Source organism: Agelaius tricolor, unplaced genomic scaffold (genome assembly GCF_023055355.1).
Source record: "Agelaius tricolor isolate 1412-34295 unplaced genomic scaffold, bAgeTri1.0.p SCAF_15, whole genome shotgun sequence".
In the NCBI taxonomy this organism is placed as follows: Eukaryota; Metazoa; Chordata; class Aves; order Passeriformes; family Icteridae; genus Agelaius; species Agelaius tricolor.
Window position 1 is genome coordinate 8,527,065 of NW_027269275.1, and position 14,091 is coordinate 8,541,155.

At 41.4% G+C, this 14,091-nt stretch overlaps 1 protein-coding gene across 1 annotated transcript in view; it reads left to right on the top strand.

The window, feature by feature from the left end:
* Nucleotides 1-229: 229 nt before the first annotated feature.
* LONP2 (lon peptidase 2, peroxisomal) overlaps nucleotides 230-14,091 on the top strand; it is a 37,326-nt gene continuing 23,464 nt past the window's right edge. The window contains exons 1-8 of the mRNA XM_071440343.1: nucleotides 230-546; nucleotides 1,400-1,634; nucleotides 2,313-2,444; nucleotides 3,751-3,873; nucleotides 4,669-4,829; nucleotides 5,026-5,120; nucleotides 6,367-6,625; nucleotides 12,175-12,316. Of these exons, the coding sequence (XP_071296444.1) occupies nucleotides 314-546; nucleotides 1,400-1,634; nucleotides 2,313-2,444; nucleotides 3,751-3,873; nucleotides 4,669-4,829; nucleotides 5,026-5,120; nucleotides 6,367-6,625; nucleotides 12,175-12,316 (1,380 nt within the window). The 5' untranslated portion in view covers nucleotides 230-313. The remainder of the gene's footprint in view (nucleotides 547-1,399; nucleotides 1,635-2,312; nucleotides 2,445-3,750; nucleotides 3,874-4,668; nucleotides 4,830-5,025; nucleotides 5,121-6,366; nucleotides 6,626-12,174; nucleotides 12,317-14,091) is intronic.

Genomic DNA, 14,091 nt, shown 5'->3' on the forward strand with positions numbered 1-14,091 from the left:
GCTGTTTGCAAGGAGATCGGACCCGAGAGGCCCCGGGAGCGGCAGTAGGAGCAGCGGGAGCGCCTCGGGAGCGGCGGGGCCGATTCGGGGCCGGCGGGACCGGTTCGGGAGCGATGGGGGCGATTCGGGGCCGGGCCCGTAGGGGCCGGGAGCAGCGCGGCCGCCGCCACCAGGGGGCGCAGCGGGCGGGGCGCGCGAGGCCGGTCCCTGCCGGCGCCCGTAGGGGGCGGGGCCGCGGGGCGTGAGGGGCCGGGCTGCCATGGCGGCGGGGCCGGCGTGAGGGGCGCGGGCAGGACGAGGGTGGCGAGCAGCCATGGCGGCGGGCAGCGCTATCCAGATCCCGACCCGGCTGCCGCTGCTGCTCACGCACGAGAGCGTGCTCCTGCCCGGCTCCACCATGCGCACCAGCGTGGACTCGCCGCGCAACATGCAGCTGGTGCGCAGCCGGCTGCTGAAGGGCACCTCGCTGCGGAGCACCATCATCGGCGTCATCCCCAACACCAGCGACCCCACGTCCGACTGCGACGACCTGCCCAACCTGCACAGGTGCGGCTCGGCCCGGCTCTCCTGCCGCCCTCGCGGCCTGCGGGGCCCCCGGAGCCCGGCCCGGCCTCCCCGGCCGGGGCTCGCCGTGGGGTCCCCCCGCGGGGCCGCCCCGCTCCGGGAAACGCCTCTGCCCTCCCCGAAACCCGGTCTCACAACCGACCCAGCGGGCCAGGGGCCGGGGACGGGCTGGCCGGAGGGGAAGTTTAAAAAGAGGCTGAGGTGGCCGAGCAAAATAAGACGAAAGAACGCAGCTCTAGGGCTGTCGCAGCTGTTAACCATAGGATTTTTCACCTAATAGGTAACACGGATATTGGCTTAGTTCACATAAAATAAAAACAACTGTATTTCTGTCTGGTGAAACTTACATGATATAACCCTTGCTTTCGCAACTTTATCGTATCAGTGGACTTAGTCAGATGTTGCAAGAAAATAACTTCTGTTGTAAATCTGCTTCAGTAGGTCCGGTGATCTAAAATATTGATTCAGTTCAAGGCTGGAAAGAACTGTCATTTACAGACACTCCCATTTCCCAGTGCATATTGCTTCAGCAGAAGTGTCAGTGTGCCTGTCCACAGCCAGATCCATTATGAAAAAATGACATATGTTTCTAAATTGTATAACTGATATTACAGTACCTTTCTTAGTTTTTCTGTTAACTCATTTGTGTTCAGGCTTTAGGGGTTTGGTTTTGTAATCTGTGTTACAAAGGGAATTGAATAATTTGATTACATTTCACAATAGGAACTATGACCCATCAGGGTCTTGCAACTTACAGCTTGGTTGCTTCTGATAGGGAGCACACAAAATGTTCTGTGGAAGGTGGCAGATAATACAAGATTTGATCTGGTTTTAGGATTGGCACTGCTGCCCTGGCAGTTCAGGTGGTTGGTAGCAACTGGCCCAAGCCCCATTACACGTTGCTGGTGACAGGCCTGTGCCGGTTCCAGATCCTGCAGCTGCTGAAGGAGAAGCCCTATCCCATTGCTGAGGTACAGCAGTTAGATCGACTGGAGCAGTTCACTAATGGCCATAAATCTGAGGAGGAGCTTGGAGAGCTCTCAGAACAATTCTACAAGTATGCAGTGCAGGTAATTTGTTTTATTCTTGTGTGTCACATAACCTGCGGGTATACTTAGGCTCTTTACTTGTTTTCTATCTGCCCTTCTGTTTCTCCAGTTCCTATATTTTTCAGCAACTAGTAGAGTTTCAGTATTTCTGCTACAAAATAAATGTTACTGTTACAGCTTAAGGTTTCTATGCCAAGTTCCAGGGTGTCTACCCAGCTCATTGCAGCTGAATCTTGTGCAACTGCTTGTGTTGGTGCTATAAGTTGGTGTTTCATATATAGCAATACTATAGATACATTCTAGTAAAAGATTTGGTCAATTTTTACAGAGATATAAGAACTTATATCCGGTAGGATATATTGAAAAACAGTAGATATGGATGTATTGAAAAACAGTCATGGGGAAGTTTTTAATCTGTGTATATGGGGGAAAGAGGAGATGAAAATATTGAAAAAAAATGCTGCAAACAATAATGATACTTTTGAACTTCTGAAACAAGCAGAAAGCTCAAAGTCTTGGTGCTCTGTGCTGAGTTAGTGCTTCATCTGTGAACTTTGGTGAACTTATTTCAGTAGCTTTTTGGCAAACTACCTGGACATGCTTCAGACTGAAAGCCACAATCATGTTCAGATCAGAGAGGCACTGAGCTCATCCCAAAGGGGCCCAGCAGCCGTCAGTGTTGTTCCCTGTGTGTTGTAGCTGGTTGAGATGCTGGATATGTCCGTGCCTGCGGTGGCAAAGCTCCGGCGCCTCCTGGACAATCTGCCCAGGGAAGCCCTGCCCGATATCCTGACCTCGATCATCCGAACTACCAACCAGGAGAAGCTGCAGGTATCGTCTTCTTCAGCTCTTTCACTGCTGCTTAGGTGTGCTGCCTTCCAGAGTCACTCACTTTGGGTAATTTTGGAGTTGCTTACACTTGTGACTGTGCAGTGATAACATTATGCCAGCAGGGATTTGTGTTACAGCTGAGCATGAGTGCTTGCAAAATGGTTTGATGGTCTGGTTTAAAGTGTTTATATGCATGTGGCAGAACTCACCCAAGGTAAATAGATCTAGTTGGGAAATCTTGGAAATGGTTCACTTTATTAAACTCAAATAAGTAGAGTATGGACTTCTCATAGTAAAGATGAAAAATCTTTCTTCAGGTTGTGTTGAAACTTTGCATATTTATCCCAGCTGACTGATCATTATATGTGTCTTAATACTAATAACTTCAGAATTTAAATACTTTTAGTATTAGATTGAAGTATTTTTAAAAACATCTTGAAGTCTGGGTTTCTTTAAGCTGAGACAGTGGTTAAATTTCTATCAAATGTCAAAGTAAATCTGTGCAAAAATGATCTTTATGGCTTGGTGCTTATTCATCTGATTTCTGTATTTGCTTGCTATGTTTTGGAAGTTGTTCCTTTTCTTCTCTAACTGCTTATGCTGCACCTGGAATTGAGTGTGTGTTAGGTTCTTTCAAAGCACCACAAGTAGAAATTAATGCAGTGTAATGTGAAGGGAAGGTGTGCACTGTAGCTGAATATCCTGCTGGAGGAAGGTACATTAGGTATTGGTGTGTCACTTTTTCATTTTTAGGAGTTCTAAAGAAAAGAGCAGCTGGTGGAAGCTGTGGAAATACAGAGGAGTAGAATTCTACCCATTTCCACACATTAACTTCATTTAATATGAAAATGAAATTGTGTACAAAATATTAAAAAGACAAAATAAACAAATCTCTGAACGAAAACCTTAAGGCACAAGGTGATTGTTTTTCCCCTGGGTTACCCAAGGAGATGATGCTGTAACTTTTTTAACAGGGCCATCTCTTTGCTGAGGCCCAGTAATTGAAAAATAGGACATTGATAGATGCTTGCTACAGAAAATGCAACTGAAATATTCAGATGTTTTCAAATGAGACAGGGTAAAAGAATTTTCTCTAGTTTGAAGTGGTTTGTAGTTCAGGCATCCATACCCTTGAGGCCTAGATTTTGTGTACTGTGTTCTCCTTGCTTTTTTTGCTACCTGTTTTCCTAAATCCATCTATTCTGTACCTCTGGTCAAAAGACAGTAGCAGTACCTCCATGTTCCCTTCCCCCAGAGTGAGGATTCATCACTGTGAACTTGGCTGCTTACAACTCCCTGCTCTCAGATTTTAGATGCTGTTAGGCTGGAAGAACGGTTCAAGATGACCATACCATTGCTTGTTAGACAGATTGAAGGCCTGAAGCTGCTTCAGAAAACAAGAAAGTCCAAACAGGATGATGATAAAAGGGTATGCAGCTTTAAATGTGGAATACTTAAACATTCTAAATAAGGTGCACTTTTTAAACAGGCTGATGAATGCATGATTTTAATCTGTGTGTTTTTAATATGTAGCCATAGCTGGCAACTTTGGCTGTGTAGATACACAAAATACAAAATATTTGTTTAAAACTGCCTAGGCTTTATTTTAATGTTTTTTAAATTTAATTTTTATTTCATTCTGAGCACTTTGTGACATTAAATGAATGTGCAGATTCCTGAGTTCATGGTATGCACCCAGTGAGTTCTGGCCTGTGCAGTGAAAGGTGTATTGTTTACTGATGGCATTGCAGATGAGTGCCAGCTTTTGAACTACAGATAAACAATGGGTGTTGTAAAATGGAGCTTGTTCACTTTTGCTGCATCTAACTGCACTTAAATAGTTTAGTAACTGGAAAGTCATTGAGAAATGAAAAAAGATAAGAGAGATGTACCAGATGTACCCATTTTTCTGCTTAATGTGATGAGCTGCAGTGCTTGAAATATCACAAATAGCTCCTTTCAGTTTTGTTCCTATTTTGTGTTGTTTTAGAGTTTAGGCTATACAATAAACTTACTTAGAAAATATATAAAGAACTGTAACTTTTTAAAGTAGCACCAATAACACTCTTTGAAGTTAATTTCTGGAGTTGAAACTTTCTTGAGTTCTGAATTCTTCTGTGCACCTTACCTGTTTTTGCCATGATTTTCATTCAAAGGCAAAGTCCACAGCTTATTTAAAACCCAGGACCTGGTGCAATTCTGTGGCTCTGTTTCCATTGCACAGGTTGTAGCTATTCGTCCTAATAGAAGAATCAGCCATGGAAGCATTACAGAAGATGAGGAGGAAGAAGAAGATCATGATGATGTTGTCATGCTAGAAAAAAAGATTAGAACATCCAGTATGTCTGAACAAGCTCTTAAAGTTTGTCTTAAAGAAATAAAAAGGTAGGAGGCTTTTAAATGGTGGTTTCTTTTAAAATTTAAACAAATCTTGCAGACCTTCTCCTGTTTAATATGTGTTGGTTGTTTTTTTGAAATGATTTTAAATCTCAGGCACAAATTGCTGCCTTGTGGTGCAGTAGAGGCTTCCTTTGCATTTAGTTTCTTGTTGGCCTTTTGAATTCTGTACTTGCATTTCCAGATTAAAGAAGATGCCTCAGTCAATGCCAGAATATGCTTTGACAAGAAATTACTTGGAACTGATGGTAGAATTGCCGTGGAACAAGAGTACAAAAGGTGAAACCCTTCTCTTAGTGGTGATTCTTGTGCACAAGCGTTTTAGGACAAGTAACTATCATGTAAACTGTGAATTGGTTCAGTCTTGTAAAAACATTGTGGGTAAGTTACTGTAAGCCAGGTAAACCATTACACTTCAGTTTTAAGAAGTCTAACTGAGTAGCCTGTGTAGCTCACTTGGATATCTAAGAATGTAGATTTAAGAAGTGTTAAGAATAGTTTCATTAAAAAATGAAGGTGTTACTAATTACAATTTGTGCCAGTATGTATCAAAGAAATGAGCATCTAATTATTTCTTATATGTCAGACAAAAAACCCCTTTGGGAATTTCTGTAACATTGGTCTTTCTGAAGAAGATTCTGGTTTATCTTAAGCAAGTGTGGTAAGAAACAAAAGGATAAAAAAGCACAACTGTAGTTAATTTTAATAATTACAGCTTGGGGTGCAGTTGAAAAACTGAGTCTATATCTGCTTTGTACTGTAGTTTTTGGAGTTGTGAGTAGAGGGTGATACTGTTACTAAAGATACAGTGTGCAAAAATGGAGGGTGAGAGAAGAATAGGAACCAACTCTCCTGACCAGCACAAGTAGGTTAAATGGGCAAAATTACTTTGCACAAGGTGGACTTAGCCCACTTGCATGTCCATCCCTACCCTTCTGGTGGTACTTGTAGTGATGAATTGTTGCTGGTTTGAAATAGAGCCCTGGCTGTTTACAAATTTTGTAAATATTTTCTTTAATCATGAAATTGTAAAAAGATCTGCTTACATTTACTTTGCAGTATTATTCAAAGAATCCCCAAATGAGTAAAATGTTTGTTGACAGCCATGTCCTAGCAGAATGTTTTTTTGGTGGAAATTGCTCTTTGATCTTTTAGAATTAAGCTGTGTCATGTGAAGTGTGGTGTTTTTACTTTAAGCAAAGTTTGTGAGTGTGACCCATGTGATTGCTACTTTGAACTCTGTAGCAAGAGTGAATAAAAACACACATGAATACAGAAATAGAAAATCATGATAATGACATCCAAGGCTGAAATAACTATCAGCACTGTGTCATTTTCAGTACTATAATCCATCTAGCTAAGAAGGAGATCAAAGAGAACTTTAATACCTTGTTTTAGAGAAGCACTGTCTGTGCTATGTGTGAATGGGGACTGCCCTGCTGAAGGGATCTGTTGCTGCTGTAGGATCAGTTGTTTGCATTTGCAGGGCAGATGTTGTGATTGATCCCTGGCTGTGTCCATCCAGATCGCCTGGAGATCCGCGCAGCCCGCATCGTTCTGGACAATGACCATTACGCCATGGAGAAGCTGAAGAAGAGAGTGTTGGAGTACTTGGCTGTGCGACAACTTAAAAACAACCTCAAGGGCCCCATTCTTTGTTTTGTGGGGCCCCCAGGAGTTGGTAAAACCAGTGTTGGAAGGTCAATTGCAAAGACTTTGGGTCGAGAATTCCACAGAATTGCTTTAGGAGGAGTCTGTGATCAGTCTGATATTCGAGGCCACAGGTAATTACTTCTTCTTTTCCTAATTGCAGTTTTTTCTTTGCAGAATGTATTGCTTGCTTTCACTGTTCAGCCAATACAGAGAAATGGTAAGTTTTTATTGATATTCCTTGGTATTCAGTGGTCTTCCTTGGGAGAGAATTTTAATGGGAATGGATGTTTAGTGCTGTGGTGCAGCCTTTATTCTTTTCTCCTGCTGCTGCCTTCTATTTTCATAGGGAATGGATTTCATCTTCAGTTATTTTAGCACTTTGAAGTAAAATTCTGTAGAAAGTTTACATTAAACTCTTGATTTTTCTGCTTTTTAAGAGAGATGTAATTAAGAAAGATGTAATTATCCAGTGTAACCTGTGGTAGCAATACGTTCTTTCATAACCATGTTTGCTGCTAAAATACAAGAGGAAACTTGGAGTGATACATGAAGGTTGCTAGAGGATAGCAATGGACTTGTTTGAGCACTGTTTCCCTGTTTCAAAAGGGTATCTATGCAAGAACACCTAAGCTGGCAGGTTTCAAAGGAGATTTTTTGGGATGACATTCCTTAGGACTGTTTTTGATGTTGGGCTCTTTATGTATCTACTATTCAGTATTTTAAATCTGTATTAGTCCATTCTCAATCCTTGCACCTGGAAGCATAATGAATGGGCAATAGTGATAGATAACTGCTAAGCATCAGTGCAGCATTTTTGTTTCCATTACACTTATTTTGCTTATTGCATGCAGTGTAGAAAATCTGGAATAATGAATTTTAGTCAGGTTTTCTTTTTTAACTCATGCTATTGAATAAAATTTCTCCTTACAGCACCAGGTGAATACTGTGAATTAAAACCTGTCAGTTATTTTTTTATGCCATCTAACAGTTAATTTTGCCCAGTGGCTATGCAGCTACTCTCAGTAGGGTACACCTAAAATAGAATGTCCTAAAAACAACTTAAAATGTGACTCAACAACATGTGCTATTCGAAGTGAAGCCACTAGAGGCTGTGAAATACTCAGCATTATGGAAAGTAACTTTTCCAGAGCAGAGCAGGACTCAATCCTCTGTAACAGGGAAACCACATCTTGAGCTTGACATTATAAACAAAAGTCAAATTTCCCATCTTGTGCTTAGACCTCATAAAGAGTAAAGACAGGGAGAGTCATATGAGAGAGCCTCTGAAAAGCTTTTTAATTCAGATGTTTGTGGCTGTCACACATTTTTGAGGGCATTATTAAGTTATTAATTCAGAGGCTAATTTCATATTTAAAAGTGTATTAGCCAATGAAATTAGCCAATGGTAAATATTTGCTAAGAGATTTTATTTTTCACCAGCGAAGGAAAATGTAATCTAGAATTAGCAAGAATATTGTGTGGTTACTGTCAACAAGCAAGTGTATAGTTTAAAAATGAACTTCAGAGCAGTTGGTACCAGGAGTCCTTTGTAGCCAACTGCTTTTTCCAGTTTTTTGTAGCTAAAATCAAACCCACCTGTTGCATACTGGATTTTAAATTCTGCTTTGGTTAGTTTTCCTCTTTCTCAGAATAAGATTTAATCAGATTAGAACTACAGCTTTTCTGTAGAGCTCTGTAGTGTCCTTTTGTGTGAATAAATCCTTCAGGTTACTCCCAGTCAGGTGAATGCACGTTGGCAGTCTGGTGGCAGTCAGAGGGAGGTGGTCACAGACTGTTGCTTTCTGAGTTTCACTGTCAAGCAGGCTGATTTTCTAATATTACACCTTGGAACACTTGAGATTGTTTTTCTCCTAAAAGCTCTTTATTAGGCTTTGGGGCTTAAGTTAAGGATTCCATTAACATTGCAGGAGAACAGTACTGTATGTGCCTACTGATGTACTGAACATGTAGAAAAATGTACCAAATGTACTAGAACATTCAAAAGGAACTGTTTCAGCTTGACTTGCAAGCAAACAGTGCCTGAAATAGCTTTCACTTGGCCACTTTGGTGAAAGGTGCAGATGAGAGATTGAGCAGACCAGGCTCTGGGAGAGCAGCAGGCTGGGCTGTGCTGTCTCAGTAACTGTGCTGTCCCACCTGATGTGTAAATGTGGCAGTTGGAGCTGCCCAGGTTTGGCCATTTCACTGGGGATCCTGTGGGATCCAGCTTGGGAATCCTCCACTGATTTAGTAAAGAGTGGCAGCCATTGCTCTGCATTCCCAAAATGAAATCATCCTCCTGGTACCAAAGCAGAGCTCCTTGATCAGACATCTTTCAGCTGTTGTCTGCATTTACCTCTCATCTATACCATGTGTTAAAGTATGTTGGGTTACATCTGTCATTTACTTGTATTTAAAAAGAAAGATAAAAAGAAAAAAAACTCCACAAACCACTCTGAAGAATGACTTAGAACTTTTTTCCAAGCTGCTTTTAAAATCTCCTCGGTATTGATATTTTGTATCACAGGAAATCACACTCTGTTGTGTGTTTTTTCTATTTCTGAAAAGGAAAGATGTAATTGTGCCATTTATTTATAGTGGTGCTGGTGAGGTAAGTGTGAAGCTCTGCTTTCTCACCTTCATGTGAAGCACCCCTCCTGTATTACCCCTGCTTTGCAGTTTCAGAAGCTTGGACAGTTCACTTCTGCCTTAGGCCTTTGACTTGTTCAGGTGCAGCTGTTGGAGCAGAGGTGGATTCCTCACCAGGACAGCTGTGCTGGCAGAACTTCTGCACAGGCCTTGTTGCACCAGGGAGAAACAAACTTCAAACAGCTTCACCCAGGAGAGGAAGGAGCTGTGTTAGACAAGTACAAAGCAGAGATTTGTAAAGCCCTTGAGTGGATGCAATCTCTGGCCTTGCACAAAAAAAACCCCAAAAAACCAAAAAGGCTGTGACCTTGTGCAAGGACTTTCAGAAACAGTGGTGTTACCTTTGTTTAACTGCAGGTTAAAACATTTAACCTGCAGTTAAAATATTTTAAAGTATTTGTCTTGAGATCACTGTGAAGAAAGTGAGTCCTGTTTCTTTCTTTCAGTAAATCTACCACTGCTTTAAGGATTCTGTTTCCTAGGCTTTCCCAGTTGACTTTTGGAGAACCAAGAAGGCTGGATTTCCCAGCTGTTTTTCCTGCATTTTCTAGGATACACAGTGCCTGATGACATACTATACCACTCTAGTGTTTTGTTTAAAGGTACTTTTTCACTCTATATAAAAAGATTACTAAGTTGCAGACTTCTGCCTGGAGCTCTCAAGGGGGGTTTGGATTTTTTAAGTGAGGTAAGTAGTAACCCTGCTCTGTGCTTCCTGTTTTGAGTGGGGAAAGCTGACTGTCCTCTGGGTTTAATGCAGGGAAAGAAACTGCATCAAAAAATGAGCAAAGCAATGTAGGATATTGTTTAACCTCCTTTCAACCCAGGCAAAAATAATGAATTCAACATCACATTCAGTGAAAGTGTTCCTAAACATTAGCATTTAGTTTCACACCTTACAAGGCAAAGGTTAACAGCCAGACAGATAGATTTCCATATCTGCTTGTAATTTTAATATATTCTGGCTGGTTTTATATGTAAATACCTGTAGGGCCTGCTTTACCAAGGATTCTTTTGTTGACGTGTGTTCCCCTAATAACTTTGGAGATCTCAAGCATTTGATTATTAGTATAATAAAATATGTATTGGTCCATGTCTAGTAAATGAAGAGGTACTACAGATTTAAACTATTGCATCTGTTTGTCTTCATTTGGTTTATAAACCAGCCTCTTTCTTAAAACTCAGTGGAACATGGATAGCTCAAATCTTCATGGGATTCAAAAGGACCAAGTAAAACTGTATCTAAAATCACAAACATGCATTAAAAAAGGGTAGTGTTTTAAAGCATGCACTTGAGAATAATGTAGCAAGCAAGAGCAAAGAATGTTTGATGTTTACCTAATTGTGTTACCCTATTACTACCATAAGCAAAATATTGAAACAGTTGGTCTGCATTGTCTCTGAAGCATATAAAATTATTCTCAAGTGCAGGGAGTACTTTGTGGTAAAAACAACCCAGAGGAGAACAAAACTACCACCACCAAACAAAACCCAAAACCACAAAAAGAAAAGAACCCAAACCCATAACTGAAAAAAACCCAAATTCCCCCAAAACCAAAGGAATGCCCAAACTGCTACACTGACACGTTTATTTACACTGGTAAGTGATTCACTTGTGTGACCTGCAGCTCTGACTGAGTCTCCTCATTTTCTGAATGCACTCTGTGGGCTGCTTTCCCTGTGCTGGCAGGGCTGTGGGTGGGCAGATGGAGGAGGAGGAGGAGGCAGAGCTGCCCATGCAGAGTGCTGATCTGTAATGAACGTTCCACAGCTTGGGCTCCTGGGAGCAATCCACTCCCTTCTGCACACTGATACTGCACTAAAGCACTGAAGGGAGCAACTGTTGCCTGCCAGCTGCTTCAGTCTTTAGCAGCTGCTTCAGGAAGGTCCTAACAGGCAAACTGAATTTCTCCTGCATTGCTGGCTGTTTAGAAGATCTTAAAACCTTTTATTTTTTGTCAGATCTAGAATTAAGTTAAAATTAAATTTTATTTACTGCAATTTGTTTCCTCAGTGGTTGAATGTTACATGGAACCAACACCATTGCTGTGTGGTTTGGGTTCTGTTTTTGTTGGGTTTTGGGGGTTTTTTATATATTTAAAGTAATCTCTAGTATTTTTTGAAATTAGTCCCGTGGTATTTTTGGTTTCATGTTTGTAAATGTCATCCTGTTTATTTTGGACAGTAGTGAACCAGATCCTGTGGCAAAGCAGGCCTGTTCTGCTTGTCTGCTTTGTGGGTCATGAGCTAGATATGTAATTCAGCACTTAGTGTATCTCTTTCTTCTTAGAATTTCATGCTCTTAATTATAGTGCTTTGAGTAGTTATGGCACAAGCAGGAATGAGTGTGATAAATGCAGCAAACAGGGGTTGTATACATCTGTAAAATGTAGTTCTGCTCTGGTGTGTGTTATGGAAAAAAGGTTTTACTGATTTGCTAAATAAATTCAAATTCGTCATTTTTTGTTTCATTGCAGTGTTCAGCTTTTCACTTTATATTGAAATGACAGTAAATACTGTTCTTTTTGGTGGGTGTTTATTAAACCATGCTGTCAAGGGGACATTGACAGTTCAGCATAATTGGAATTTTGCTCTCTTTTGTAACCTGCTGTGTGAACTCTGTTGTGATGACAAAATCCCAGCATTGTAATTATGAAAATGTTTTTATTAATGAGGTTCCCAAATCTGCTTCTGCTTGTTCTTACAGTACAAGGATGCTGGTACTGGAAGATGTAAAGGTGTCCACAAGCTATAAAGTTTGGATACACTTTAATGCAAATTATTATCTTTGCAGACCAGCTAGTTCACCATGGAACTCAAATTTTCATCTGCTGTTACAATTGCCTGTATTAGCTCCATTGTATATTCCATATTTTTATCAAGTATTCCACAATTTTGTGCAAAAAAAGCAAGAATTATTGAAGTGCTGTTTGTTCTCCTATTTTGCCTGGAGTTTTATTAGTGATATCTTTGGTGTTGCTGCTCCTGTTGCCTGTGTCACCCCCGTTTCCCCATCCCCTTTCCTTCGCAGGCGCACCTACGTGGGCAGCATGCCTGGCAGGATCATCAATGGGCTGAAGACTGTCGGGGTCAACAATCCTGTTTTCCTCTTGGATGAGGTGGATAAACTGGCAAAGAGCTTGCAGGGGGATCCTGCAGCAGCCTTGCTTGAGGTAAGAGGTGTCAAACTGCAAGCATTGTTTCATTTGAATTTTAAAAGAATTAAACTGGACTCAGAAGATTCACTGGACAAAAGAAGGTCTGGCAGTGCCAGCTCTGTTCTGATATTGCAATATCAGCTGCTGAGTTCTGACATGGGGGGTTCCTGTCAGTTCCTTGGGCACAGTGCAGATGCTGTTACACAGTGGCTAAGTAACAGAAATCTCAGTGAGCTGTACTTGAACACAAGGAAAGATTTTGGGATGTTTTCTGTATTTAAATAGTGTTCAAGCCCTGAACATCACTTATTTGGGGGACTTCAAGACATTGATTTTTAATGATCAATGTTGTTAGCTAAGAACTGTAGAGGATCTAGACAGTAACCAGGCCTCTTCAAGTTTTCCCTTTCTTTCTTGGAACAACTTAAATATATTTTTGAAGCTCTTGATGGTACCAGCTTATATTAGAGCTAAGCAGTTTACCCAGTGCATAATATGGACCAGATGCATGTTCTCTTAGGAGCATTTCTTTAATTTGTGTTGTAATTAACTTTCTGAACTTGGATTTTTCATGTAAGTCACAGATTCCCACTCCTTGACTGATTATGGTGTGATGAGTGTTTGGCTGATTATGGTGTGATGAGTGTTAGCTTTCCATGAGAGTCAGGTTTTCCATGAGTGCATTTTTTCTGAACTTCTGGCACTCAGATATGAATTGCTCTAATTTTGAAGCAGATATTACACTTATTTTATCATGAAGGTTTTAGAGTTGTCAAAGTTGATTTCCTTAAAGACACAACATTCCAGAGATTCAGTTGATGACTTTGGTGAATGAGATACTGTTGGAATATTTTGTAAATCTCATCAAGTGTTGAGGTATTATTAATTAGGTTAGTTGGGCTTTCAGGAGGCCAAAACTGGAGTGATCACAAGGAAGATAAATTGAGACCTGTGCCTTGCAAGCTTCATGCATCATGTTACAGACAGCAGTAAGGAGTTGTCAGAACCTTCATCCCAATTTCCATTTTCTGGAGTGTGACGTGATTACAATTCCCTTTTCCACCGATTTGTGCATATTCAGTGCTTTTGTTCTAGCAGTTTGCTAGAATAAAACATTCTCTTTGCTTTGGAGAGAGGCAGGAGCATGTCCTCAGGTGTGGGGGAGAGACAAAGCGTTGCCCTTCCCTGGGCAGAAGCAGGCTGTGTCCATGTTCCTGTGCCAGCACGGACGGCACAGGAGAGAACGAGGGAGGTGCTGGCACAGCAGGGCTGGCCCAGGCTGAATTGTTGGGAGTGCCAGGGCAGATGCAGCACTAATGCACAGTGATGGTTTCAGGATTGTGCATGCTTAGAGATTCCTTGTACTGCTGTAGTTTTACACCCTGCCTTCTCTTTTGTGTTCTCTCTGCCCTAGGGGCTGCCATGTTCCCACTGTTGCAGCTGCACTGCTTCTGGCATGGTTCTGTACCTGTTTCAGTCAAAGGGAGAGGCATTAGTAAAGAATACCCACATTTTTTGAGCTAGCCTGGCTGGCTGTCACAGAAGTGACTTAGGGCATAATCCTAGAAGCATCTCAGTTGTCAGACCTGAGGTATGGTAGCTTTAGTAGGTGGGGGTGAAAGTGGATCTGATAGTATTTGCCTACCGAGTCATTCTAATGACTCTCTTGACTGACAGTGCTTAATGCAGTGATTTAAATATGAAAAATGCTACTTAAATGAAGGTGTCATGAGCTCATCTGGATGCTGTATGACATTCTGCAAATGAAGTGTCAATTGACTTCCTACAAA